This window comes from Hippocampus comes, unplaced genomic scaffold (assembly GCF_001891065.2).
Source record: "Hippocampus comes isolate QL1 unplaced genomic scaffold, H_comes_QL1_v1.1 scaffold275, whole genome shotgun sequence".
Lineage (NCBI taxonomy): Eukaryota > Metazoa > Chordata > Actinopteri > Syngnathiformes > Syngnathidae > Hippocampus > Hippocampus comes.
Genome location: NW_017804971.1, coordinates 1538566 through 1565972, shown reverse-complemented (window position 1 = coordinate 1565972; position 27407 = coordinate 1538566). Strand labels below are relative to the sequence as shown.

Sequence of the window (27407 nt, the reverse complement as noted above, 5' to 3'; positions counted from 1 at the left end):
TGGGGCTTTGTTGTATTTGTTGTGCTCAATGTGGGCATCTCTTCTCCTCACATCCATCACGGAGGATCAGGGAATGTTGGAGATCTAGGAAATGTTTCTGATAGGTCCTCTGTGAACACAGAACGACTCGTGGAGCATAAGGCCCCCCGCACACCAAGCGATGCGACTGAAGTAGACAGTTGAGAAAAAAAAAATCAGGACTCATACCCGCACACCAGGTGATTGACCCCCCTCACACATAACGAAGGCGCTGCATCACGAAACAATGTTTTGAGGCGCCACATTTACAACTGTATTCTTTTTTTTTTTCTGAATCACAAACAACATGGTGCGCTTGTCAATCAAAAGGCGGATTGCCCTGCCGCTGTAACTACCATCCTTGCCTGCAAGCGGGAATTCTCGCGGTATTTGTGAGTTCACAAGACCACGTGAATCCATCTTGTCTCGAGCCCGCTGATTTGCACCGAGCCGCAGCACCAGCGATAAGCAACAATTTGTTTGTTTGGGGCGGGTTGACAATCGGCTTGATTAGAAAAAAATCAACATCGTGTGATTTTAGACGCCCTTTAACCGCATATTTACATTACAAAAAACGACAGCTATCACTCAACGTCACGATGCCATCTTTGCCAATCATAACAGGACTCAGCTGGTCAAAACAAGGTGCAAGCCGGTGATGACAATTTCATTCATTGCCGGGATTGGTCAAAACAAACGTTTGGTAGGCGGGCACAAGTTGCCGCATCGCCCAATCAGCGTGAAGTATTATACTGCATGTCCCGCCTTTTCCGAGCGGATCACATTGGAGTCGTCAGAGACTGATACTGATTGAGTGATTCACATTATCAATCCGGCTCGAGCAAGGTTAGTACCAACAGTGCATCATAATCACACAAATTGAGGAAGTAGGCGAGAAATAAACGAGAGAAAGCGGAGATTTGAGATGCTATTAGCAATGATCAGCTCATTTAGTGACTGCGCTTACTTGGTTGCGGACACTTCGCTTATAAGCCACACACACACACGCACACACACACACACACACACACACACACACACACACAGTGTGATAGACTCAACAAACCTTGCATTTTCATGATTCAAGAATTCTACCCTTTGACAGCAATATGACTAAGTATTAATAATATTATCGTTAGTGGTCGTAGTCATATACTGTATTGTTGACATTGTAAAACACATTAACTCCAGCATTGTATATATTGTATTGGTCCGGCTTGGCGGCGGCCGGCTGGCTCTTGTTCATACCCAGAATTGGAAATGTCATTGTTGAAAGCAAATGTGATCCAACATGACATTTTAAAATTTGTGACGTGATGCCATTCGTCTGCAATTCAAATTTCTCATCGCGGCAAAAATAGAGCGCCAGCGGTCAGCCTCTCAAGAAAACTAGTTGCAGAGCCCCACACACTGCATGACAGTTCAGTCGCACTCAGCCGCATCGCTCTTGCGTGCGTTGGGCTTTTGTGTCGCTCTCACGAGGTTCAAGTTTCCGTAAAGTGCAGATGTAAGTGTGCTATGTGTCCGACATGTGTCCCAAAGGTGTGTCGGCCGGACCAAGGAGACGGTATTTCTCCTCCAGCGAGGGCTCGGCAGCGCCGCCCTGCAGGTGGATGAGTGGCTTGGTTTGCAGCAGGACGCAGCCTCGGCCCCGCCTCTCCTGGTGGTTCCTGCGGTTGAACACCTTTATTCTGTTGTCCATCTCTGGGCTAGCTTTCTCGGAGCCAGTGGGACTGGGGAGCTTAAGGTTGACCGGATCCACAGTCAGTCCTTTCTGAGCGAGGCAGGAGTCCTCAGAAAGAGACGAGAGGAGCTCCTGGACTACCGTGCTCTGGTCCTGGCTCGAGAAAGAAGGGGGGCAGCTGGGGTGGGAGCTGTAGCTCAAGTTCAGATCGTGAGCGGCGTTGGACTGGATGTGATTGGTCGGGAGGTGGATGTCAATGGAGGCCGTGGTGACGACGCGGGGCCCTAAGCCACAAGTCCTGCCATCTTAAAGAAAAAAGGTCAAGAGAACAATAATCACGCCTTGTTGACTTTGTTCCTGCCAGAGCCCCCTGTCCTTTCTCTGATGTGTGGGGCAGGAGAACCTGTCTCAGGTTCCCAGGGAAAAAAACAGCACATTAAGTGTGACTGACATACACCTGTTGTTTTTTGTTTGTTTGTTCCTTGCTTTTTATGTTTAACTTTGGTACCACAAATACTTGGGAACCATTAATTCAGGCTTGCAGTAACTGACAGACAAAACAATCAAAATACAAAGATTATTCAAATATAACATCGGAATGTTCCACACTGAAAAAAAATGTGACAAAGTTTGCAGACTAATGGGCAAACTTAACAAATTAAGTTCCAATTCATATTTCTCAATGAATTCAAAGTATTATAGTGTAAAACATTCCACATTTCAAAAACTCCTCCAATTTGAAGAATTCACAATTTTCTCGGAGAAAATTCTCAAGCGAATGGAGAAATTTCACAGACTTGCTTCCATGCTGTAATGACGTTATTTCGGTCCCCATTTGACATTTCTTAGCTTACAATTCAGTCTCTGAGTATCAGTTCAGTTTAGTGTGAGCTCTTCCAAATTCACATCCTATTTCTACAAAAATAAACATTTCTTGTTTTGCTTGTGAAGTTCTTCACGAATCATAGACCTTGAACGATTCTTTGAAGCGTCTCACATTTCAGCCCCTTCCGCTCTGCCTCAAAAACCACAAAAAGCCACACTTCCACCTGAAGATACCACGTATGTTTTAGCTCTACTTTGTAAAACAATGCAGACTCTGCCCGAGAGGTTCCCGGACCTCTCAAAAGTTGTTCCAAGACAAAATCAATATGCACCCACCACAGAATGGTCCTCTTAAAATTCTACATAAGTTCAACATGCACTGTGAAACTGGCATTTTTTTTTTTGAAGGGGGTGAACACTGACACCTCATTTTGCTGTGCTAAAATCAGTTGTCGTTATCATTATTTTCATATATACAAAATAATTCAATCGGCATTTATAAGTGAATGATCTGGTTGTGTGATGCAGTGTTGCAGTGTGAAAGTTTCAGTTCTCTATGAAAGACACAGGCAATTAAATGTCATAATTTGGGAAATGTAGTCGGATCTCGGCTTGAAAGAGGCTTTTGAAAAGCACTAACAGACTGCTGGTGCAGTTTAGTACACCACTGTCGACAAATTGGAGGCCAATAAACACATTAGACAGTGAGACTTTCTTTTTTTCCTGAAAATATAGTGATTGGTGTCCAACATTGTTTGTTTATCATTATCTGTTCTTTATGCTTCTCACCCAGAGCGGATTGGGTTGTCCAGGTTGTCCGTTTTCAAGGCTAGCATAAGGATGTATCGGTGTCGAGTGACTTACCACTGCTTGCTTCACTGTAGTACTGGCTGATGTAGTTGTTCATGTCATCACGTACAACTGGATCTGGTTGGGGGAAAAATATGGAAGTGATTGTACAGTATTCTGATTTTTCATAAACGAATCGAAGGAGATCCAATGGAACATTATCTTAAATCTTCGAATGGACTCCAATTGGAGGATTGCGAGGAGTGTCATGAACTCATTCAAAAGGCACAGAATTGACTTCATTGGATTTAACGCCCACCCGGGTACTGATCCATTTCAGCGCAAACATGACAAATGAGTCCGAATGGAAACTATCTGAAATGTTTACAAGGACTTATTGACAGAAATAGTCAGTGCCTCAGGCCACAGGTGCTGGAAAGGCTCACGCTCTGCTTGGTGCTGCATTAGCCGGATAGTGCAGCAGGTAATAGACCGGGCCCGTTTAGGCTGGGCTTGGCTTGACAAAAGTGGGCCCGCATGAGAGCTCTTTGTTGGGGAGGGGGCAATGTGCGTGGTTGAATGGCGGTGATCTTGTGCTCGCTTGATTGGTCTTGAGCTCACTGTTTGCTGGCTGAGTGCGAAGCGCGAGTAGCTTGAGTGCAAGCCCCCGTCCCGCGGGACACGCTGCTGCTGCTGCAGACTCTGATGGGTAATCTCATTTATTTTTCATTCTAAAATATTAATCCCTGGGCCACCCCCGGAGAGGAGGCATTGCACTCACTAAAACAAGACGGAGACAATCGCTGCACAATTAATAACACATGAGTGATGGAGGTGAGGTGGGGGGCCGGGGGGAGGAGGGGGGAGAATTGGCCGTCCAGCATACATAAAAAGGCTCTCGGCTCTTTTTTTGTGAGACGGCCCGGTTATCAAGCTGTCACTTGTGTGTGGAAGAGGAGAGGTGACATGCTGGGTCCTTTTAGTGCAGCCGTAGACTCCGGTGTCGTTCAGAGACTTGATGTTGTGCTGCTGCAGCACTGGCCAAGAAATGACAATCGTTCTGGATATAATCATTTATCGTTAAATTGTGTTGTTTTCCTATGCGTGTGAAAAATGCCCTGTTAGTCATGGACGTACGGGCGATGGGCACCTCACATTAGTTACCACTAAATCTCAATATGTAAAGCGTCTCTCCACGTGCATTTCCATCGACAGATATTGGAACAGTGAGGCAAATTCCTTGAGGGTATAAACAAATCAAATGCATGCTCTATGGGGTTTAAGTACAGTCACTGGCTTGATTTCCCACTAATAGAAGCATCTGTTTTTATTGTAACGGCTGAACCCGATTGATCTATACTGCTAATGTAAGGAATGTGGGGACTGTCTTGTTGCCTTGTCAAGAAAAAAAAAATGTCTTCACCTCGGTTTTTGTAATGTTTGTGAATGAACTTGCCTTTCATAGTATTTCATGCAACAAGTAGGAGTTACAAACACTATAGTGGAGTAGAAACTACAGCTCTCTGTCGTACGCCAGCCTCTCTTGAGAGCAGGAAGTCGGGCGACCCCCACTTTTGTGAGATAGGCTTATAAATCAGTGCCCGTTCCATCTCGCCAGGAAGAGGTTTCTATCCGCAAGCGTTTGTCAAAACAGCTATGGTGTATGTCCGATTTTTTAGAAAGCAAAATAGCAACACCTACCGAAGCGCAGCCGATATTTGGGGGGAGAAGGAAATATGTCACACACAAAGTGGACATGGAGCAGTTATGTGGAGTGATGTCAGGATACCATTAAAATTGGATTTTTGCAAGGCTTTTTTGAAAAAGGGGCTGTGGAAAGAGAAGAACAATATGAATAACTTTTAGTGGCAGGCGGACTATTGCCAAGGCTAATTTGGATCAGCACCAAAGTCAACATACCTTCTTTGCAGAGCGAATTAATACTGAACATCACCAATGAAATCCAAAAAATATTATCATTGAAGAGGCAGGGTTTGTTTTTTGTACTGGATTAGGTGTGCCTAATAAAGTATTGATCTTTTTGTGTGACGCAGTGCAAAGATTAAGGTTGTATAATTGTAAAAGCAGCAAGGCAGTAAGTGCTCAATGACCTGCTTCTTGGAGCAGATGTTGCGCTTGAGTGACAGTGGATGTTGTCACCGTGTGACACGATTTCGTACTTCGAAGGCGGCATCAGACTCCGTCTCAGGGGACAATTGGGATTTCTGGGGCACGGTGTCGTCGCTCAGGTGAGAACAAAGTTGGCATGAGGACTTGATTGGCGGTGACTTGACCTGAACTTGCACCTGCTGGCCTGTAAGTGCTCCTTGTCGACGTAGAAAAAGGCCCACTTTGTATCCTGCAACCAAATTTGCCACGACCGTATGCCCCTGGGATAATATTGCGGTGCCCGATTGTGGTTTGCAGGTGAATGAGAACAGATGTTGACAGGAGCCCACTGCCCTCCTAACAAGGCCCAATGCAGAGAGCATTCTGTAGCTGAAACAATCCGAGTCGACCGCGCGGTGGCTGAAGCACGACAGGAGCTGAGAGTGACACAGTGTCAAAAAAAAACAAAACACATGCTTGTTTTCTCCAGCGCTCAGCACATTCTAAAAGCTTTTTTTTTTTTTGCCCCCTGCATTGATCCCGTGTGCCTGCGGTCAGATGGCTGTGGTGTGTGAGAACGGAGAGAGCTAAGAGGCCGCTCCAGGGCAATGTCAACCCTACACTGCACCGGCATCCGCTTGGCCTGATGCTGCACCATTAGGGACTGTTTGTTCCACAGAATTATGCACGGATGTGACGCCGCACCTCTTCTCTGGTTTGTCATGCTGCCTCCTCAAGCAAACGCTCCACCTGGCCTGATTACATACGCTGCACTTAAATGGGCTGATTGGAAGCGTTCTATTCAGCCTCGATCACACGAGTTTACATACCCGAGCATTAGGTGTAAGAGATCACCTGCTCTTTAAAGAAAATAGGAGTGAGCACAATCATTCAACAAAACAATGCAATAAACAAAATAACGAGAGTCCCCATTCAGTCAACCGTCAACGTTTTCCAGAACGTTGTCATTATTTCACAAATTCTGCCGGGATGTGTAAACATCTGAGCACAACAGTACTTTTTTAAAAAAAATGTGAAAAATAAATATTAATCTTATAATATTTAGGGACACAAGCATCACGGCAGTTGCTGTGTGCCGCGCTGAGGTGAAAGTGATAACATCATAACATCACAGATAGGTGTCACTAATTAAATGGCCACTAGGTGGCATGTTTTTCTTTGGTTGCTCCAATATTCCCTCATCAACGTCAATAATGCATTTGTAATTTTAATTGACGAAAATATATGTGTTGTTGCACGGGCTAAGTGTTTTACTATACCAAGGTGTAACATCACCAATTACCACAAGATGACAGATATGTCTTCGTTACACTTACTCTGGGTCTTTCACTGCCCACTAGCCTACTACGTGAGTAGGCTGAGTATTTATTTATTTTTTTGTAGATTTGGGATGACATTTAGGATAAATAGTACCTCAATAACAGTACAATTTTGATTCTGCTGATTTTCTTTGTTAAAAACAAGGTACAAAGTTAGTTCTTGCACTTTATGACGGTTTCTTGTTCAACAGTTTTGTGCTGACCTTGAATGGATTTTAGGTTGTTTTTTTTTTTCGAGAGAGAGCCCTTTTCACCGGAAAAAAAAAGTTATAGGTTATGGTTATTTTGTTGTTTGCTTCACCCACTTTGTTGCTGGGTTATGTTAGTGGACCTTTTATTCATGCAGTAAAAAATGTTCGACCAAAACTCAAATGTATTAAGAGCATTTATTTTTGCACATATGCATACAATTTGTCAATATTTAAAAGAGTATTTTTGTCATACACCTGTTGAGGAAGTACGTGATCCTATGTGGCCTCCCATGAACAACGATGAAAAATTGTGGCCACCAACATTTAAGTTGCCCATCCCCGCCCCAAAGGGACCCATGACGAGTGTCATTCAGAAAGCCATTAAGTACAGTGAAGTATACCTGCAGTGGCGTGCAGCTCCCTGGGATTCCTGTGAGCTCCCTCGTCGTCCGACTCCCCAGGAGTCGAGCCCTCCACAACCTGTACACTCCTACCCTGCTTGGCCCATACACGATGGATCTGCATAGCAGCCTCGCGCTCAGACGCCAAGTCCAGGTCCTGCTGGGCCAGGTGTGCCCGTAGCTGCCTGATCTCAAACTACAGCACAAGGATGAACGGATGGGATTCCAAATGAGGAGAAGATGAAAATGATGTGGGGTGGGGGGCGGCAGGAGGGTGTAAAAGATGATATTAATATAGTGGAGGATAGTAAGGGATCTGGACCAATATACTGAATCAAATTTGTTTAATTTAGTTAGGCGATTAAGAAAATAATAGCTTAGCTAAGTATACTTGACCATTTTTACTGATTGTTTTTTTTTAATTGAGAAATTATTTTTATGCATAAACGCGTGGAGGATAAGGACAGCGTAGTTTTTTTGGGGAACAGAATGACTCTGTCTATGAGGCGTTGCTGCCCCCTTCTGACAATAGATTGATAAACACTTCATAAAATAAATGGCAAGGATACACACGCGCACACTACGGAAGAGGATTAGGGCCAATGGATGAATACATAATTTTCAGATCTAATTGTTACATTTATTTAAAAAAATACCTACTCAGTGCTAATTCATTTAAAGTCCTTGTAAAAAAAAAATGGTTGAATGTCCAATGAAAGTTTGAGTTTGACTATTTTCTTTTCATCATTAAAAGAGTACAATTATGATATTTTCTATGAAAACAAATTATATGATATGTGCTTTTCATTGGGCCAGTAAGGTTGTCAAGAGCGGGAAGCCCATCTGCCTCCGTTTTGAGGCCCAAAGGTTGAATCTTGGCTCATGTCTTCTTGTATGGAGTTAACGTTCTCGCCGTGCTTGCATGAATGAATACTCCGTCTTCCTCCCCATCTTCCAGAAACATGCACGTTAGCTGAATTGAAGACTCTAAATTGTCCCCTAGGTGTGACTGTGAGTGTGATCCTATCACGCCCAATGTATCGAGATGCCTAGTGAATCATCTTTAATCGTGAAATGTATATTATGTTGTGTATTATCAATGCAACCGTAAGAAGATTGGGCATGAGGTCACATCATTTCTTTCCTGTCGTTCCGCCGATTTCTCATGTGGGTTTTTTGGGGGGAGGGGTTGGGGCGATGTTAAGATGAATTAAAGAAAAGGTGCTCACAGCCTGTTCCTGGCAGATCTGAGTGAGACGCTCCAGCTGCTCCTCTCGCACTGCTTTCGTCTTCTCGCACTGTTGGATCTCCAGCTCCATCTCCACTTTGACTTGGAGCACATAAGCTGACACAGAGGGATAGCACATACAACAGACACTTACTACAAATGCACAGTACACGCTGTTTTTATTTACTTCAATAAAGCACCAGATGTACCACTAGATGGCAGCAAAGTGCTGATGTGGGGACGCCAATAGTAGTTAAGGTAATTTATTAATTGAAAATTTTAAATGATTTCCACTTATAGTGTTTTACGTTATCATCATGACAGTGTAACAAGATGCAATATTGATTGTGTTACTTTTATTTTAGCTCTCTTCCTTTTTTGAAGATAAATAACATCTGGACTCTAGAGTGTACTGGAAAAGTACATTTAAAGAAAAGAAAATTATGAAAGAAAATTAATACAACCGCAAAAAGTTATTTTCAGGATAGTGGAACAAAATGTTATATTTACCTTTAATGTGATATGAGTCATCGATTTTTACAATTAAAAAAAAGCTGATTTTAATACGTTTAAACGTGTGCTTTTGGAGGTTTACATTTTTTGCCTGTGGGACTCCAGAGGCAGCTGAAGCGTACCGGTTGGCCAAGCGGAGAGCAACTTTGGATTTCGGTGAGGCAAAAACTCGGGCATAGTGGGGATGGGGTCGCTGCTGACTTCGACTAGCGACATCGTGAGTCGGTGGAGAGAATACTTCGAGGACCTCTTCTATTCCACCAAAATGCCTTCCGCTGGGTGAAGTGGCTAGGGCCGGGGGAATCTGGGCTTCTTTGCTAAAAATGTTACCCGTGACCTGATCTTGGGTAAGCGGAAGTAACAGGATAGATTGATGGATGGATGGATAATTATGACAGCTGAACAAAATGAAGGCTCCGCATTTTCCCCCAGCTTCCATAGGAATGGCTGAAGTCACAATCCAAAGTATGATGTCATGGTGATTATATACCATCTCCATTGATTTTTTTTTTTTTGTACATAACATTGGTACAGTGCAACTTTGAAGTGAATGGAGGGCCGGTTTTGAGGATTATTGGTGAAAGAAGTGCAGAGTTCCTGTGTGGTCTGTTTGGAGGCTGATCCTGCATGCAGCAGGAGGACCGCACTGAGGGTGACCTCGACACGAATATCGAACCAGAGCACATTAGCATAGAGGAGAACAACCACTATATTCATTATGGTCCCTGTGAATGTGCTTATCCAGACCCTACAATCGATACAGGCTGGAGTAGACGGGTGACAGCAAATTACTCTTGGGGATGATCAATAGCTACATTGCTCTGAATAGTAAATAATTTGTCTCATGATGGAGAGAAAGAGGTTACTCGTCTCCTCCCAGAGTCAGGAGGGACCAGGTGCTCCTCGCACCAACAAGTTAACTGGGTCCATATGACTTAATAAGCGTAATGGACAATGTCTTTGACTCACCATCGATGATCCTCTTCACCCTCCAGATGCGCAAGGTGATGATGAGGCTGATGGCATCCCAGGGGCTGCTGGGCCCGTTGGCTACCGTGGAGGCCACCATGGGGGCCAGAGACAACACGATGACGGCGCCGTCAAACACCTGATGGTGACAGGGCTAATCAAATGCCAAGATTCTGATAGGCAAGGTTTATTTACCTAAAACAGGTTCATTGGGCTGATAATATTGGCGAAAATGACACTATATGGACAAAATGTATCAGGAAACCTGGCCACCAAAATCCGCAATTGTGATTTTTATTTACTTGTTTTGCCGACGGTGAGGCGATTCTATCATGTTCTGCCTTGATTTGTGTTTCAGCTCCAGCTGGAGGGAAGGGTGTTTCCGTCCAGCAGGTGCACATGTGCTGCATTTCCTCCTCAAGCCTGGCTATGTGTTTAAGGACTGACAAGCTGCCTGGTGCTCGTCTGATTATTGACCTTGTTGCTGCTCTTGCTTGAATGTTGTTTTTCCAGACCTCTCGATCTCGTCATAGTCGTTTTTGTCCCCTTATTTTTGTAAGTATAGTCATTGTTTAGTCATTTGATTTGCTTTTATTTGGCATGTGAATTGGACTCTTGTCATTTCCTTTGTTTTCTCGGTGTTCCATTACCTTGCCTTTTGCAAGTGTCTTTTGTTGATTCCTCGTTTTTTCCTGGGTCCTTTTGACCACCGTTTTCCGCTTTGGACTTTGTCGGTTTTATGGGTTTTTTTTGCATTTTGTCTGTGTCTGTTTCTGGGATCCCCAAAATGATTCGGTTCGTTTTGAACCTGACAGATTGCAGTGATGGCCAAGACAAAAAAATGTTTTGATAACCATAGACCAGGAAATGCAACTCCCTGCACCATACGACAGCATCTGCTCAGTACAAAATGAGCAAAACAACGAAATTACACACAAACAGCGTAAGCAGATGATAACACAGATACATTTCTTATTCACGACACAACACAATGTCTATAAATCACCGCTCAGTAATTATATCACTCAATGTACACTTACTGCTAGTTAATGTTTCCAAATATTTCAGTTTTTATATTTGTGTAGTAGTTCTTTGTTAGTTTTCTTCTGGGCATCAGGGTGGAGCATGGGGTCAGGATGTCTGCTTCACAGTTCTCAGGTTCTCAATTCCGACCTTCCTGTGCATGTTCTCTCCATGCCTGTGTGGTGTTTCTCGAAATACCCCAGCTTGCATCCTTCATAAGAGTGTAAGTCATTGTGAATGGTTGGTTGTCTATATGTGCTCTGTCATAGGCTGGAGACAAGTCCTGGTTGTATCCAGGGTCGATGTAGCCTCTCGCTCAAATTCATATAATTAGTCATTTTAAAATCATCTTTGCAGCACCGGGAACAAATGTCTGTCCACTTCGGTGTTTCCACATGGATATTTGTTGCTGCAGACGCGCTTTTCTGGCGTCAAATGTCCATGGAGATGAAGATGCTTATGGTTTGGTGTCGTAGTTTTATGCATGATTGCAAAGCGGAGCTGCGAGTGGAGACTTGAACACGGGAATGTGACCTGCATGACGACGAGTCGGTGACGGTTTGGGCGGCCACCTGCTGTTAGAGGTAACAACACAGTTTTAAATTGGGATTTTGAAGTGAATTTACATTGTACAAACTTAATCTTTGTCATAGTATGTATCATCCCTAATTTATGGGGACCAAGTGTCTTACACTGAAATGTTGTGAACATTTTCTTATAAAGCCTCTCCTGCTAACTAAGCTGAAGTAATTGATGGAAAAGTCGATAGCATAATCGATTCGAAAAAGATTTGTTGTGACAGCCCTCGTCTCAAATTCTTCCACTTAACACTCATCCACGCATGCATTTATGGAACTCGTTGTTGGCCGCAAACAAAATGTGTTGTTAATATAAAGAATTAAAATTCAGGTCAAACTAAGGGTGGTCCTTTCCCATTACTTTTGTCCACATGGTGCTTTTAGCTCATGTGTATGATACAGTACAAAATGAACACACTTACCTCTACTTTGTTCTCGATGTAGTCCCAGATGCCGAGCACTACAATTCTGAAGACAGTCTAGCGTGCAAAGAGACAAATAAAGACATCAAGTGATGTGATCAACCACCTGAACGTCAATCTTGCACTCCGCCAGCGTGGTCACTTTCGGGACGCGCCTTTCTGCAGCGCCATTGATTCAGCCGCCAATTAGCATGAGAGGTCACGCACAAGTGGTCCTGCAAATCCATCATGTGTTGGTGCCATTTGGACAACAGGTTTGCAGTCAATGAAGCCAAACGCTTAAGAGCTTGAACAGTGTGTTCCGACTGGTCGACAATACCAAAGTCATTAAACACCCTTTAAACGTCCCGCGTTGACTCTTCACCTATGACGTCATTGGCGAGGTGCTCGGGCAGATCATTTTGCTTGAAGCCCATCCCCGATGCTCATTAAATTCCACTTCAATTATTGCTCTTGCTGGCTAGATGGTAATTAACGTTTGGTTTAGGGCATTAAGGCCGTCACTGTCAGCATAATTGTTTTGCACTGGAGTCGGACCTGAGGGTCAAACTCTTCCCACTTCATTTCGTATTGCACAAATGTAAAGTTTTGTGTCTTGAATGACAATTTGACTTGAAAATTACGATTGAACTTCAAACAATCAATATTTTACCCACTATAAAGCCACTAAGTGGCATTTCTGAACGATCAGTAGCCATTTGCTCATAAGGAGTAACAATTCAATTGTGAGGAGTCGGCGTGGTAAACAGAAATAGAAATTGGGATATTTTTGAAATGATCACACTGCCTCACCGATTAAACTTTTGCCAGTTGCATATCTGTTTGCTCGCTAGCAACGAACTTAAACAGATTTTTTTGTTGTTGTTTTTAATGTTGTTTAATAACGAGTAGTACAGTAAAATAGTCACATTTTTCAAGATGAGCCTTGAGTCTGGTCTGAGGGAATGGCCAAGCAATTCCCAACAATCAGTTTACCTACTAATTGATTAAGAAAACAATTAATGTGTGGAATTTCTTGTTTGGTAACATACAGTATGACCAGTCTAACCAGTTTGCTGTCTAAAGAAGCATGACAAAACTAGCTATGAGCTTCCATCACTACCGAAATATTCTGCTCACTAAAATAGTATATGTGGTTTAAAAGCAGAATTATGACACTCACTCAATCACTCATTCACATTACCTCGGAAAAGAAAAGTGACAGGATGATCAAACTGATCCAGTGGATGATGCTGGCAAACTGGAAAGCATTGGTAACTGCAGAAACAAGTAAGACAACCCGTGAGCAAAACAGACAAAAACTTTTAAATAAATAACAGTTGCACTTCTAAAATATGAACCAGTCCCTCGACTAGCGAGGACGCCGTGTCCATCATGGGGCCATCATTTACTCCGGTGTCAAAGTGTCCACAGCGCTAATCTTTCAGGACACTCCCTGCAGACTGTGCTATCATTAAAGCTGACCGCTGGCCACGAATCAATGGAGATGCGTGCCTGGTGCCATTGACAAGATGTCTGCTTCGTTATCATGTTCCTGCGTTGCTGTTCATCACCATTTAGCGACATGCCCAGCCAGCGTATGTGTGATTGGCACCACTAAAAACAGCAGTGATGAAAAGAGGGGATACTAAATTCAATCCATGGACATCATACAACCTACTTTATGTCTTTCTAAAATGCAAATGAATAATTGTGGAGCTAATTGTTTACGTATTCATTTATGAACACACAACATTTTTACCCTCAGTCTTCAGCCCATATAACTTGCAGGATGTAAAAACAGAAGCACTATCTTTTCTTTAACTACTAGATTTAATTAGTCATGCAATAGAAAGGAACTATTTGGTTTCTCCTCCCCCGCAGTTACTTCAAGTATTGAATGTGGTAATTACAAAATAATGGTGCGAACCGTGCATTTGTTAAGCGAATGACATTTTCATGTACATGGTTAAATGCTAACAGAGCTCATTTGTGTTATCATAATTATGCGGTGAGATCAACTTTATCAAAAGCTTGTAAAAACATTGCACACATTTCTGAAAAATAATGTTAGCTCTGTTGCTAGTGCTAAGGCACCACAAAAAGTGTCCACCATGATTCTAATCCACGACAGTAGGCAATCTACATTTGCTAAAACAACGGCAATCCCATGAACTAAGATAGCAGAATATTTCACGAATTAAAAATTGTTAGTACAAGATCTGAATAGTACGTATTGGTTCTTTAACTATACCAAGCATTCGTGTACAGTACATGGTATGTGCTCCATGTGATCAGTGATGTCTAACGGATGCTGTTACAACAAGAGTGTTGGATCTAATGACTGTTTGCACAGTACATTGTGTAATTTGGAGGACGGCAGTACAAAGAGGAAAAACATTTCAGCAGCTTTTACTATACTAGTGTGAAATGCCGGTGCGACACATCCCAAGCGTCAAGGCAGATTGACTCACATTGAAGGAGCTTGGTGTCGATGAGTAGCTCCAGGGAGAGGAAGAGCACCACCAGGATAACGCAGGCTACCAGGACACAGTTGAAGCCGGCACTGAGCAGACAGAGCTGCCACAGGGCCACTCGACGGCCGCAGCAGGGCTTTAGCCAGTTGGACCTGCAACAGAGCAACCTGGTTGTCTATTTCTACAGGATGACGCACTGAAGCATGTTGCAGGCTTGAGATGAAGTAGTCAACGACAAAGCAAAGTCCTTTAACTTGTTACGCATATGGCTGCTCATCAGCACTGTAAAATTCTTATTGATGAGGTGTTATTGGAGTCAGACAATGTTTTCTCAAAAGCAACTAAGTAGTAAACATGGCAAGACAATCAGTCCAGATTTTATTTTTCTCTTCATGGTCGTGTTTGAGTTCATCATCAACGGGCAAAATCTCCAGAGGTCTCAGACCACCATCAGGCGGAAGAGTCCCGCGGCGGATGACATGACAACAACCCATAAAGACCACTCACTCGATGTACGGGCACAAGCGTCGGCTCCTCCGGCGCTTCGAGGAGCTGACAATGTCGGTGAGGATAAAAATGAACCCCTGAAAGTCCAGGAGCCTGTCAACTGGGAAAGGAGTGAGGGATGACAGGATGGTCTTCACCACTGGAGGAAAGAAGAGTGTATCCCTGCTGCTGACATGGCAATCTATCTGCAGTTGACCTGTCTGATAGGCAAATGGGGAAGCTGGCCCAGAAGCAGCTGAGAGATGGCCTCACAAAGATTGACAGCAGCCAGCTTCCTGGGAAACTCAAGATGTGGGTCTACCAGTGCACATTCTTGTGGCACTGGTAAGGAAGATAGTTTGGGAGTAAAATAGTAAACAGTGAAATTACTGTGTGTAATAATTTAAAAATACAAAATGTGTTCTTAAAACCATTCAAAATACCTTTTTTACAAATCGTGAGACTCCATTTTTTTTTTTTTTTGTCTGACCACACTCTGACCCGGTATTACTAGAATGTAAATAAATAATATAGACTAGAGCAGTGTTTCTTAACCTGGGTTCGGTGAGTCGGTCTCAGGTGTTCGACATTGCTTGTCCAATCAGTGCTGTGAGAAATTTAGTTTGCTTCGTCATCAACGTGTGACTGACGTGTTAGCATGTCGTTCAATTTAAAAATAAGTATACTTATCCCTTGAAATTTTATAAACGTTTTGTCTGTTTTTAATACATGCAGAGGGTTTTTTTATATCTTGAATTTTTAAAAAATATATATTTTTTATTTTTCACTCATGAAGGGTTCGGTGAATGTGCATATTAACTGGTTGGGTTCGGTACCTCTAAAAAGGTTAAGAAGCACTGCACTAGAGTGAGTTACTGTACCGAGCAAGAAATCTGTAGTTCCCAGTGTGGCCAACAGAGAGCGGTAGTTTGCAGAGATCCTCTCGAAACCGAGCTAAGGTGAGGGTGTTAAGACTTGAGATGAGAGAGGGCATTGACGGAGGAAGGGACAGTGAAGCTTTGTGAACTGCTGATTTGACCATTAGCTGCAACTGAGGCTGGAATGTTGATGAACTTCCTATTCAGCGGGCCATGAAGAGGACCATTGTGGCTGAGCTTGTTTGGGGGGTAAAAGGCAAGCAGCAAAATCAGCATCTTGACAATCGAGTGAGAGATGTGAAATAAAGTAAAAAATAATCTCGACTTTTTCTTTATTTTTGAATAGATGGAATCAGAGGTGCAAGTATTAATCGACAAGTAATCGATTATTAAATTAACTGATAATTATTTTTGATTATCGATGAATGATTTAGACACCTTGTTTTACAGTTGTCTAAATCTTTGTAATTAAAGGCTCTCGGATTTCTGCAGACTGCTTATATTTGTGCTGAATCAAAACGAAACATTTGCAAACGTGATTTAACTTCGGAAAACAATGACCAACATTTTTACCCATTTTCTGACATGTTAAGGACCTAACGATTAATTGTATCTTAATTAATGTTTCTGCATTTTCTGCACTGTCAATTTAAAATAATGTTCTGTTAAAACTCTTTTTAAAAAATCTTCAGTGATTAATCAACAAAATAATCAAGAGATTAATCGATGAATAAAATAATCGTTATTTGCAGCCCGACAGTAAAACGAAAATCATCTGTCTTCTGGCAATAGGCAGATTAATTAGCATGTCGAGCTTAAATAGTCGAACATGACGACTCCGTTTATTTTTTCCATCATTTTAAGTCATACTGCGGAGCTCGAGGTGGGAACACTGAGAGGAACAAAGCCTCTCAGCAGTTCTCCAGCTGGAGTGGAAAGTTGGCGCCGATGTCAATTTTTGCCTCCTCGCCATGCGCTGGCTCAGAAGAGGTTGGCCAACTTCGGTGAAGCGTTTGGCCCCTTTCGTCCCTTGACGACTCCACTGCTTGGTGCGCTACTCGCATGGTTCATTTCAACTGAAGTGATTATACTTCTTCATAGAATGTCTGCACTTTGCAATTACATGTTACATACTATATTTGGATGTATTATATCATTACTGAATATGCATCTAAAATTATTTTTTTTTAAACACACCAACAGAATAGGACGTCATGTGTCCAATTATTATTTTGGGGGCGGGGACAAAAAAATTTTAAGCCAGTTTGGGGAAGAGTCATCTCCATCCATTTCTATATGACACTCGAGGGATTTGCACCTCTCAGCCTGCAATAATAGCCTTCCCCAACCTTTGTCAAATAATTTACAGCCACCACCAGCTGTCTCATCCATCTAGAGCACTTCCAGCATCAATTTAATATTTGATATGGTTAAGTATAAATTCTCCAAATGGCCTCAACCATTTGTAGCGCTATACTGTATTGAAGAAAATGTAGAACATTTCATTGCTAATAATTATCTGTAAAGTGTAATGTTGCTTGCTCAAATGATTCAAAAGACCTCAAGACACTTTTTCTAATTTACTTCCACGGTGAAACAGTTGCACACGAGAATAGCAATGGCAGGCCAAGGATTCCAGTGCAAGTAGAAATAATGTCAAAACATAATGGAAGCATTAAGCGATGTGATTTCTCCTAAAAGTGTCTCTCTGCCATAATTCAGAAAGCGCCAAGTAACGTAAAATTTTCCTTCACAAGCTTTATCGGTGTCTTTAAACAACTTGCGTTCACCATTCGATTTCTCCTAAAAGTGTCTCTCTGCCATAATTCAGTTGCGTTCACCATTTGACGTTCCATTGTATTTGGGTATAAAGAGAGAGAGCGAAAAATAGCACCATCCATACAACGTATTCCTTTGACACCACAGCCCTTAGTGGCTCTTTACGATCTGCAACGATAACAGTCGCCATCTTGTTACAGGCTAACTATGACAAATCACACACACGGACACATGCACGAATACACAGATTAAAAAAGGTTGCAATGCGACCAGGAAAGATTGAGGAGACAGCACTGGTAAGACAGCCATGAATGTATTGTGGGTCCTTATGTGATGCCAAAAGTCCAAAAGTGGCCCGGCCCAGAGGGGGCATCGCAGAAGCTGCCCCTGGCACATTAAAGCAGCACAACATTTGTTGCGCTTCTGACCCACTCGGCTCTGACAGTCTGACAGAACCACCTGGCCCGAGTCACACTGGACAAGGTCACCTCTAGAACTTGGATTTTTTTGTGTGTAAACTGTACTGTCTTCATGCATTTTAGTAAATGTTTTTAAAATTTTTTTTTTTTTTGTAAGCTCTACTTACATGAGCCATTTTGATTGATGTGAGTTTTTTTTTTCTTTTGGTATTTTTGGAAATGAACCTCTACCTGCTTTCAAAACATGTGTTGGTACTGCTGTCAGCACCTGAGACGGACAGAGTTGTCCTCGACAGGGAATCAGAGGAGAGAGATTAAATCAGGGAAGGTAAATCAATAATGGCGTGTCGATTGAGCCGCTGATTGCTGGGACCGGGAGATCCGAAAGCGCCTGATGATCAGCTCTTCTTGGTTTCAATGTAATATTATGAACTTAAAAAATAAGCCGGTGTAAATATTGATTTTAGCATTGATACTGTTATTTGATTGCCATCAGTGTGGAAATACAGTGGTTATGAAATGTCTACACACCCCTACTCAAATTCCAGACCTATTCCGCTGATAATGTGTTGAAAAAGAAATCAAACATTCGAGAGAGGTGGGTGCGGACGGAAGATTTTTCCAGTTGACATCCATCAGACATTTTGCTACCCATTTAAATGTTTTCGTCAATGGCAGTGCAGCCCCCCCCCCCAACCTCCAACATTTGCATGGCTATGTTTCACCAGGGTAATTAGGACGCATGATGTAACCATTACGCACAATCAAAATGACTGCTGATGCATTTGAATAGGAATAATCAGAGGGTTCTGTCTGAAAACAAAATTATTCCAGCTCTATGGACAGTGTATATAAATAAACCACAAATGTGTAAAAAAAATTGCAATAAGGGAATCTTTTTAATGCTCGCTTCCGGGCCATAAAAGTCGATAAACCAGCCCAGTCAAATGACAATACTGGAGCTTTATCGATACAACCGGCATATTCTATTCTTTTTGACAACTGGTTACATCCATAAGAAACGCATCTTGATGGTTTGAGTGTACCGAATGCTATGGCCAAAGAGCTCCAGATAGAAATACATTCGATCAACTAATCAAACTTTTTACTCCTGTGCCACTCTGGCCGGCAGCCTTGCCTGCAGCGGAGGAATTAGGGAGCCCGGGAGATAGCATGAAACAGTCGCTCCCCAGTCACAGCCTCTGAAAACTTCCTGTACTGGCTAATTAAAATGGGTCAAATTGACTCGACCAGCTGAGACTTCCACTTTTTTTTCTGACAAAGCGGAAGAGTGATGATGAGTTAGTGTGACCTTCACATGGCACTCCTTCAAAAAGATTTAAATGAACAGGGTAAGCAACTAAACACTCAAAGACAGGCAGCATTCACCCTCCACCTCCTAAGACCAAACGAGCTGTTTCCAAAATTGGATTTTTAGACCTTCGCCCCAAATCTGGTGGTGGGTGGTAAAGATGAACTTTCCCCTTTTTAAACCTTTGCTCACGTCACGTTTGGAAGAACCATCTGGACCCTTTGTACATTTAGAACAGCCGCATCAGCAGCATATGGTACTATTTCAGTGTCTGGCAGGCGCGAACATCTCCGACGGGATGGAAGGTGACATCATGCAACAGCTCAGTAAAGCCAGGAAGCCATCGGAGGGAGAGATGGCAATCTAACAACAGAGATTCTAAATTAGTACGCATCTCGGCAGCACGGTTGAGAGGTGGAGTGGCTGTCTTTTCAAGAAACTAATCCCAAAGGGCACTAAGACCACATCCACACATACGCAGATACGGTGTAGAAGGAATAAATCAGCAAACCGAAATCATTGTTCTTTCCCTGCTTCTATTATATATATATATGACTGATGTAGACTTATTGGCGCTTTAGACATATTGTACTGAGCAACCAGAACAAAGATGTGTGAACTAATGAAAAAAAGTAAAGGCAAAAATATGAATATGGATAGTCCCCATTGTACCTTTAAAAAAAAAAAAATAAACATTTGCCCCATAGTCTATGGATAAAAAAAAAAAAAAAACATTTGCCCCATAGTCTATGGATTAAAAATAACACTAACAACAACGTATGCCAAAGCAATAGATAGTTTGATTACCATGAATGCTAAGGCCTTAATGGACAATCAGAAGAATTGTGACACAATAGAAACAATAATATCAACCATTAACTGAAGTTAATCCCGAATATTACATTATCACATATGGGAATGTTGATTTATAAAAATAAACAATATATTGGCTCACACAAAAATTAAAATATATGTATGTGTACGTGGCCTAACTATGTTTTAAAAAGTGAATGCGATGTCTAAGAAAACAATGGAGATTCCTTGTTCAATCAAAACCATCGGAACATTCATTCTCAGCTACGGTCATCCGAACATATTTGGAGGTTTAACCCGCCTTCAAAGGCCTTCTCACAGCTGCCTCGGTCAAGGTTTGAAGAAAAAAAAATATGAGCTTCCCAACTCGGAAGATGAAGATGAACAGGACAAGAGACTGGAGGCGGGATGCAGGAAGCATGGCCATCATCATCTTTATGATTGCTCAAGTTGTCACTCACTGCTTCATCATTCAACCATTACAAAGGTTGAATGATGGAGCCTTGATAGCTCCATCAGCTCACACGAATAACACTGTAACAAAAGCAGGAGGAAAGAAAGAAACAAAGAGAGAAGGAAAGACAGAAAGAAAGAAGCTTGACCACTGTGGGGGAGGAGTGGGTGCCATAAAAGTGCTGAAAACAAGCCCACGCCACCTCGGTCCTCCCAGTATTTTCACCAGACAGGAAGATGGATGGACCCCAGTCTATTAATAAGTACACTTAACTCACCAGCGCACCAAAACTGCTAACACTGCAATTGGCCGCCGATACTAGCTCCAACTATACCACCTCCCACAATGGCGCCCACTCATCTCCTGATTGGAGCGACAGCGCGGTAAACCGAACCCTCCGAGCACAACTTGGAGGCTCTCTTGGGCCAGACCACCGGGAGCTATTGATCGATGAGGCGACAAGTGAGCTGAACAGGATTTGCAGGACGTTATCGTGTGCTCTCGCAGGATTCAACTTGATGATGTGAAGGAAAAGGATGAGGGGATTCCAAATCGCAGTTGAAATCTGTAAAAATTAAAATAAACATTTTTTTTTAAAAAGTGGGAAAGGGAGCCTAATATATAAATATACAGCGGCATCAATGAAGCAATGGCGCTGTTCCTAATGAGGTGTGACAGCCCAGGATAAATTGGAATATGAAGTGAAGCATGATTATAGAGGATTAGATAACAACCGCAGCGCAGCCCCAGCTTTTCGCTCGCGCTCGGTTTATAAATACATTTGTTGGCGTTCCGTCGGTGCCTGCACACGGATGCCGTGCTCACTTTGGCGGCGGCAGCGGCGTACAGTGTGAGATAGCGGTGAGGTCAGCTCCACCTTCACACTGCTACCGGCTATGATATGCAAAAGCGGTTGAGAGGAGGTGCTTCATCACGCCGCGGCAGCTTGGTGCGCGAGCCTCTGCCCATGATTCATCCATGCCGATTGATTCCCGCCATAAAACGTGCGGTGGCTTTACATTAGACGCAAACTGTGATGATGGCATTTTTTTATTGGGAGCTCACGTGGAACTTGAATGGCAGAAGCCATGGCTCGAATCTGTCTGCCTGCACCTCGATAAAATTCACCAAAATCACGTTGCAGCACCTGTGCCAACATTTGCACCTGGTTTCAGCATGTGTCAAGTTGAATCTACTTTCCGTCACCAAATTGTGAGGTGAGCCGGGGGCGTGAAAAAGAAAACGTCTTCGGTCCACTGGAATGGCCAGCAAGGTGCAGAGCTCTCTGACAACACCCAAACAGGCTAAAAAAAGAATTGCATCAACACAAAAATCAAGATGCGTCAGTTTTACAAACGAAACCACATCGGCGCAGTCGATGAATAAAGAGCCCCATGTGACATCGCTCTCTTCATTTATCTAATTTCTGGACGCCGTTTGTACACAACCAGTTGGGAATCCCCAATGTATTGTTTCTGGGGTGGATTGTTCCAACAAGGCCTTGGTATCTCAAAAGGGTAAAATCCTCACTCATACTTTGACAAAGTGAACATTGGTTACGTTCTTTTGTACAATCCTACAAACCCAAAGTAACAGTGAACAAAACCTGTAACTCATGCTCATGACTTTAAAATCCATAAGACTGGGAATAGGCAACAGTATAGACACTAATAATAAGGGAATCCTGTTAATTTGTTCTTTTTAGCATTAGCATATTGAGTTAACAGGCGGACGAAAACATCTCACCTTCTTTTGTTTTGAAAGTATGAAAAAGGCTACTGACACCTACAGGGCTTAAGTGGAACCGCAACCACCTTAACGTAAAGCGTGAGGGCCTTTTAAAGTCACAAACTAGCTAATGAGCTAAAGTGATATACATTAACATTGAGCCCATTGTAAAAGGAAAAAAGTAAATATAGTTTACCAATGTTTCCACTTCCGTAAATAAGTTTTGCTGACATTTGCGCACACTCCAGAGTGAGTGGAAATGGGCAATCCACTTTCTCAGGCTGGGTCAGTGGAGCCGCGAACATTCCATCTCCAAACGTTTTCATTTTTACGGCTGCGGATTGCTTCGCCACCGCCGGTGTCTCGATTCGGCTCAAACACACTTCATCACCCTGCACTGCCATAAAGAAAAAAAAAAAGATTTCCTCTGCCCCATTTCCCTTAAAGTGAGCTCAGCAATCAGTTTTTCTCTTACAATAAATGCACTCTTGCTTCGCAACTTTACTGATGGCACACTTTGCGATAACAAAACGTCATCGTCCAAAATGTTTGACCGCTTGGTGGTAGAAATATGTTGACAAGTTGCAATTTAGGGAATGTATCAGCTAATTTCTTCGGTTTAATCTATAAAGGGTTAATGTACATTGTTGAATAAAAATGAATTGTTTTCATGATACTCATATTGCTCCAATGCAAATACCGTAGCTCAATAAGTCTTGGTGCCAAGTGTCGCACATCAACGCTTGGCATGCATATTTTGAGTGACAGAAAAAAGGTTTTATTTGAATTTTACAAGAGCACCATAATCTTCAAGTTTAGGATTTCATTTGAAAAACAAAGAAGTAATTTAAAATCAATGACTTATCCATATTCCAAAATGACAAAGGAAAGCCACAGCAGATGATGGGGGAAAGAGCCACCTGCTGCTCGAGAGCCACAGGTTGCAGACCCCTGCTCTGACATATTGCTCACACTCTCAGCAACAGGTATAAAAATGGTGAAGACATCAATAAGATTTCAATATTTTTTACGTTTCATTGAGGTCTCTGGTGGTTGTGATCATGGAAAACTTGGGAGAGCTCCACAAGCTCAAAATGAAGTTTAAAATGATTGAATGAAGTGTGAGTGGAAGAGGCAAAGAGACATATCACAGAGTTACAGAAACTAAATCTATTGATAGAATAATTTGGAGGAAGCCAGCAACTGCCCATAAGTCATGTTTTGTTTGATTTAACTCATCCAAAGTGTGTGGTAATTTGATATATCAATCTGCAAATGCTTGCTTTTAAAACTTGGGAAAACCCGCTCTTGAAGACACCAGTACCAATTGTCACAGTGTGCTGAAAAGAGCCAGATGCAAGGATTGGAGTTGAAAAGGGTCGTGTCATAGGTGATATGGCATGACTCCTTCTTGCATCTGTTTCCAACTCAACTCTTAGATCATTCAGAATCACGAAAATTCTATTGCTGAATAGACTACATGTCATGATAATTTTGGTTAATGGCATTTCAAAAATGTTTACACGGCGAGCAAAGGTCAGTTCTCGCCATCATCCCTCTTTTCTGCCTATGTGATGACCTCACCAGAATAACCGCAGTCATCAGTCTACACAGTGGTGCCAGGTTGCACCCACTTTTCAAACATGATATTTAAAGATTCAAAACAGCCACCATTCTTGTGTCAGGATTGATCAAATCAGCCCTAATGAAATCATACACTGCGATGGTAAAAATTTTAAAACTGAAGTGTTCTTATAATATTGAACATGCTATCAATTATGTTGTTGGATGAATGATTATAAAAATATTATGGACGGTCCCCTTCCAGTGACGAGGAATTAAGCAGCGTAAATTGAATTATTGGTGACGGAGCCCACATCTGACCCCGGCTCTAAAGTGGCGCTTGTTTACGAAACATTGCCTTGCAGGTGCTTTACTGACGGAGCTACAATAGGAAATGCTGCATGCATAATTCAACACTGTAGACACAGTCGTGTTTCCCACTAGCGTTCCCCGGGATAAAAATAAATAAATAAACTGTAGCACGAACTGAGACAAGGAGAAAAGCGCAATAACAAGTTGCACAGTGTTTATCGGCGCAAATACAAATCTGTTCTTACCAAAGATGACCCAGAGCGAGGTACAAAATGTTGAGTGAGTACGAGTGCTGCCAACTGCGCTGCTGTGAAGTGGTCGGTTTAGTGACCTAAACGATATAGTTGGACCAGGCTTGTACTGTACGGCATGGGGCCACTGGATCACCTGCATCAGCTTATGGTGTTGATAAGCGTCCTGGTGAGAGCGTATGTTTAGCTGGGATGGAGGCCCAGGTGCACGACACAATGGAAAGACTTGCGCGTGAGCAGACTGGAAAGCAATGTGTGGCAAGTGACCTCCTTTCCATATGTCGCAACGTACATAACTTTCCATGAGGGGGAAAAAAAATGTTTTTTTTCATCTATCCAAGCATTGGAACTATTTTACACATTTTAAGTACTTCCCTGCAACCTTTGTGAACGTTACTACAGTAACTAGATTACGATGCCAGGCGTTTAGATATGTTCTATTAAGCTTTTCGTGCATTCCAGGTCAATTCATATCTCAGCTACACAGTTTACATGCAGCGCCGGTGATTGCTGAGTCATTTGACCCACTCTTTATGCGGAGATGACATGAAGCAAGGGTTATTGGTGGGTCTAATGACTCTTCATGCAGATATTGATCAGCCTCAACCGTGATCAGTGATCAGTGATCAGCATCTGCACGTTGCATTACCAGGGCATGTTGTTTTCATATCGACCCTTGCCCAAAAAAAAAAAAAAGATGTGTGATGTGATGTGCAAGCTTGCTAATCGATGGAACAAAAAATAAATCTTTGTGATCTTACGGCAAACGCTGACGCTCATTATTTGTGTGGTAGCAATCTCTAAGAAGTGTGAGAAGCACAGTACATGATGTGCAACCAGCCTGACCATAATAGAGAGCAAGAGTGACGATTAAAAGGAACAGATTTGAAGTCTGCATGAGAGGAAAGAATGGAAGAGTTTGATAACGCTTTTCATGATGATCAAACATTGCTCATTATGCAATATTCTGTTAGTTTCACGCATACTGTCAGTGTATTTGTCACAATGACAAAAAATACTTCCAGCTAATGTCAAAATAGTTGTTCATTACTTTACTCACCCTTCCCTGCCTTCATCTTCATCAGCATTGGAAAGGAGCTGCGAGCCAGCCATCGAGAGATCCAGTGCTGTCAGGGGAAGGTCTCTATAGCCAAAACTCATCAGTTGGACCGGAGGAGCCAAGCACTGGCTCTCATCGTCCACCTGCTGTGAGATGACTTCCAAGTCTGACAGAGCTGCAGTCTCCACATCCCTAGCAGACCACCAAGAAAAGACAGGACACACATTAGACCTTGATCCGGTGGATGACCACTGAAAAAAAATAAGGGTTACAAAATGAAAAGAAAAAAAAAAAAAAGTGAATTAAAACTAACCTGACAATGCCGATCAAAACTGACTGTTGTCCAACTAACATCTCATTTAAACTAAAACCACTTTTTTTCCACAAAATGTATTGTATGTGCCAGCACAACTCAAACACCGCAATTTTGATTTTATATACACACACACACACACACACACACACACACACACACACACACACACACACACACACACACACACACACACATACTTTTGTGGAATCAGAATTAAATGAAATAATTCAGCAAGATTTCGAGCAGCGCCTCTTTGGGAGAAAACTGAAACTGTGTCGAGCTGTCAGCATCAAACATTTTAGCCTGTTAAATGTGCCTTTGAAAAGTAGTGCGCTTGAATGTCCGGAAGCCGACCAGACACTTATGGCTCACTGGCGACAGCCAAGTGACCATTCTCTCTGGCTGAGCGCCACGGGTGAATGGCAAAGGCAGCTAGCTGTTAACCACTAGCTGCTAACACCAAAGACTGATGAGACCGGTTATTGCGAGTCAGCATGTCTGCTGTTAGCTAGCTATACCTGCATCTAACCAATGTGTACTACACCTTTTCGTTGCTAAATATTTACCAACCACAAAGTGGGCAGGAAGGGCTGATGGACATCACATTCTTGCAAATTCGCACATGTAAATAAGGTGGTCTCCGTAGGTGACTAGATGCAGTGTTTTTAAGTTTGTTTGTTTCTTTAGATACTTAAAATATATATATATATATATAGCTGCTGCTGTTGTGAAAGCGCTATATAAATCAGGATGTATATATATATATATATATATATATAAACACACAGTATAAGAACGGTATATTTAAATATACGGCATCGTTAAAGAAGATATATTTATCTTTTCTTAAAATTTTACAGGAAGGCGTTTCATCTTTTGTTCCAGTTCAACGTAGCAGCCGATAAGTAAAAGAAGTGAAAGATGGTGCCAACACAAAGCGAGCCGTGACATAGCACAAAGGCAGCACAGATGAAAAAGACTTAAATTATTCATTCGGGCAACATGAAGAACACATTCTTATTCACTGCCGTGCCCTTGGGGTAGCAACGCTGGGTCACTGAGGGTCACGCACAAACACCCACTCGGGATCATGAAACGACTGAGCGCTCACACAGTTTAGCAACACCAGAGAAGTTGCCGGTCCGACGTTCGCTCGGAGGGACCGTAATAACTGGGGCGTGTCTTGCTTGAAGTGCAGCGCTCGCATACATTTGTGGCCACTGTTTAATGCATTTAAAGCAACGGCTAATCATCACAACGCCGCAAGAGACACTGAGAGGCTGAGGAGAGGTTATCGCAAGACAGCTTTGAAAAGCTCGTATATTTTAGGAATTATGAGCACATTAGGGGCGGCCCGGTAGTCCAGTGGTTAGCACGTCGACTTCACAGTGCAGAGGTACCGGGTTCGAATCCAGCTCCGGCCTCCCTGTGTGGAGTTTGCATGTTCTCCCCGGGCCTGCGTGGGTTTTCTCCGGGTACTCCGGTTTCCT

General features: G+C 42.6%; 1 protein-coding gene across 1 annotated transcript in view; it reads right to left on the bottom strand.

The window, feature by feature from the left end:
- Nucleotides 1-1040: 1040 nt before the first annotated feature.
- Nucleotides 1041-27407, bottom strand: part of LOC109528534 (transmembrane protein 266-like) — a 37378-nt gene continuing 11011 nt past the window's right edge. The window contains exons 3-11 of the mRNA XM_019891262.1: nucleotides 25602-25793; nucleotides 14544-14698; nucleotides 13274-13347; nucleotides 12091-12147; nucleotides 10068-10206; nucleotides 8587-8702; nucleotides 7358-7553; nucleotides 3392-3454; nucleotides 1041-2007 (exon numbers count right to left, since the gene is read on the bottom strand). Coding sequence (XP_019746821.1) covers nucleotides 1535-2007; nucleotides 3392-3454; nucleotides 7358-7553; nucleotides 8587-8702; nucleotides 10068-10206; nucleotides 12091-12147; nucleotides 13274-13347; nucleotides 14544-14698; nucleotides 25602-25793 — 1465 coding nt within the window. The 3' untranslated portion in view covers nucleotides 1041-1534. The remainder of the gene's footprint in view (nucleotides 2008-3391; nucleotides 3455-7357; nucleotides 7554-8586; nucleotides 8703-10067; nucleotides 10207-12090; nucleotides 12148-13273; nucleotides 13348-14543; nucleotides 14699-25601; nucleotides 25794-27407) is intronic.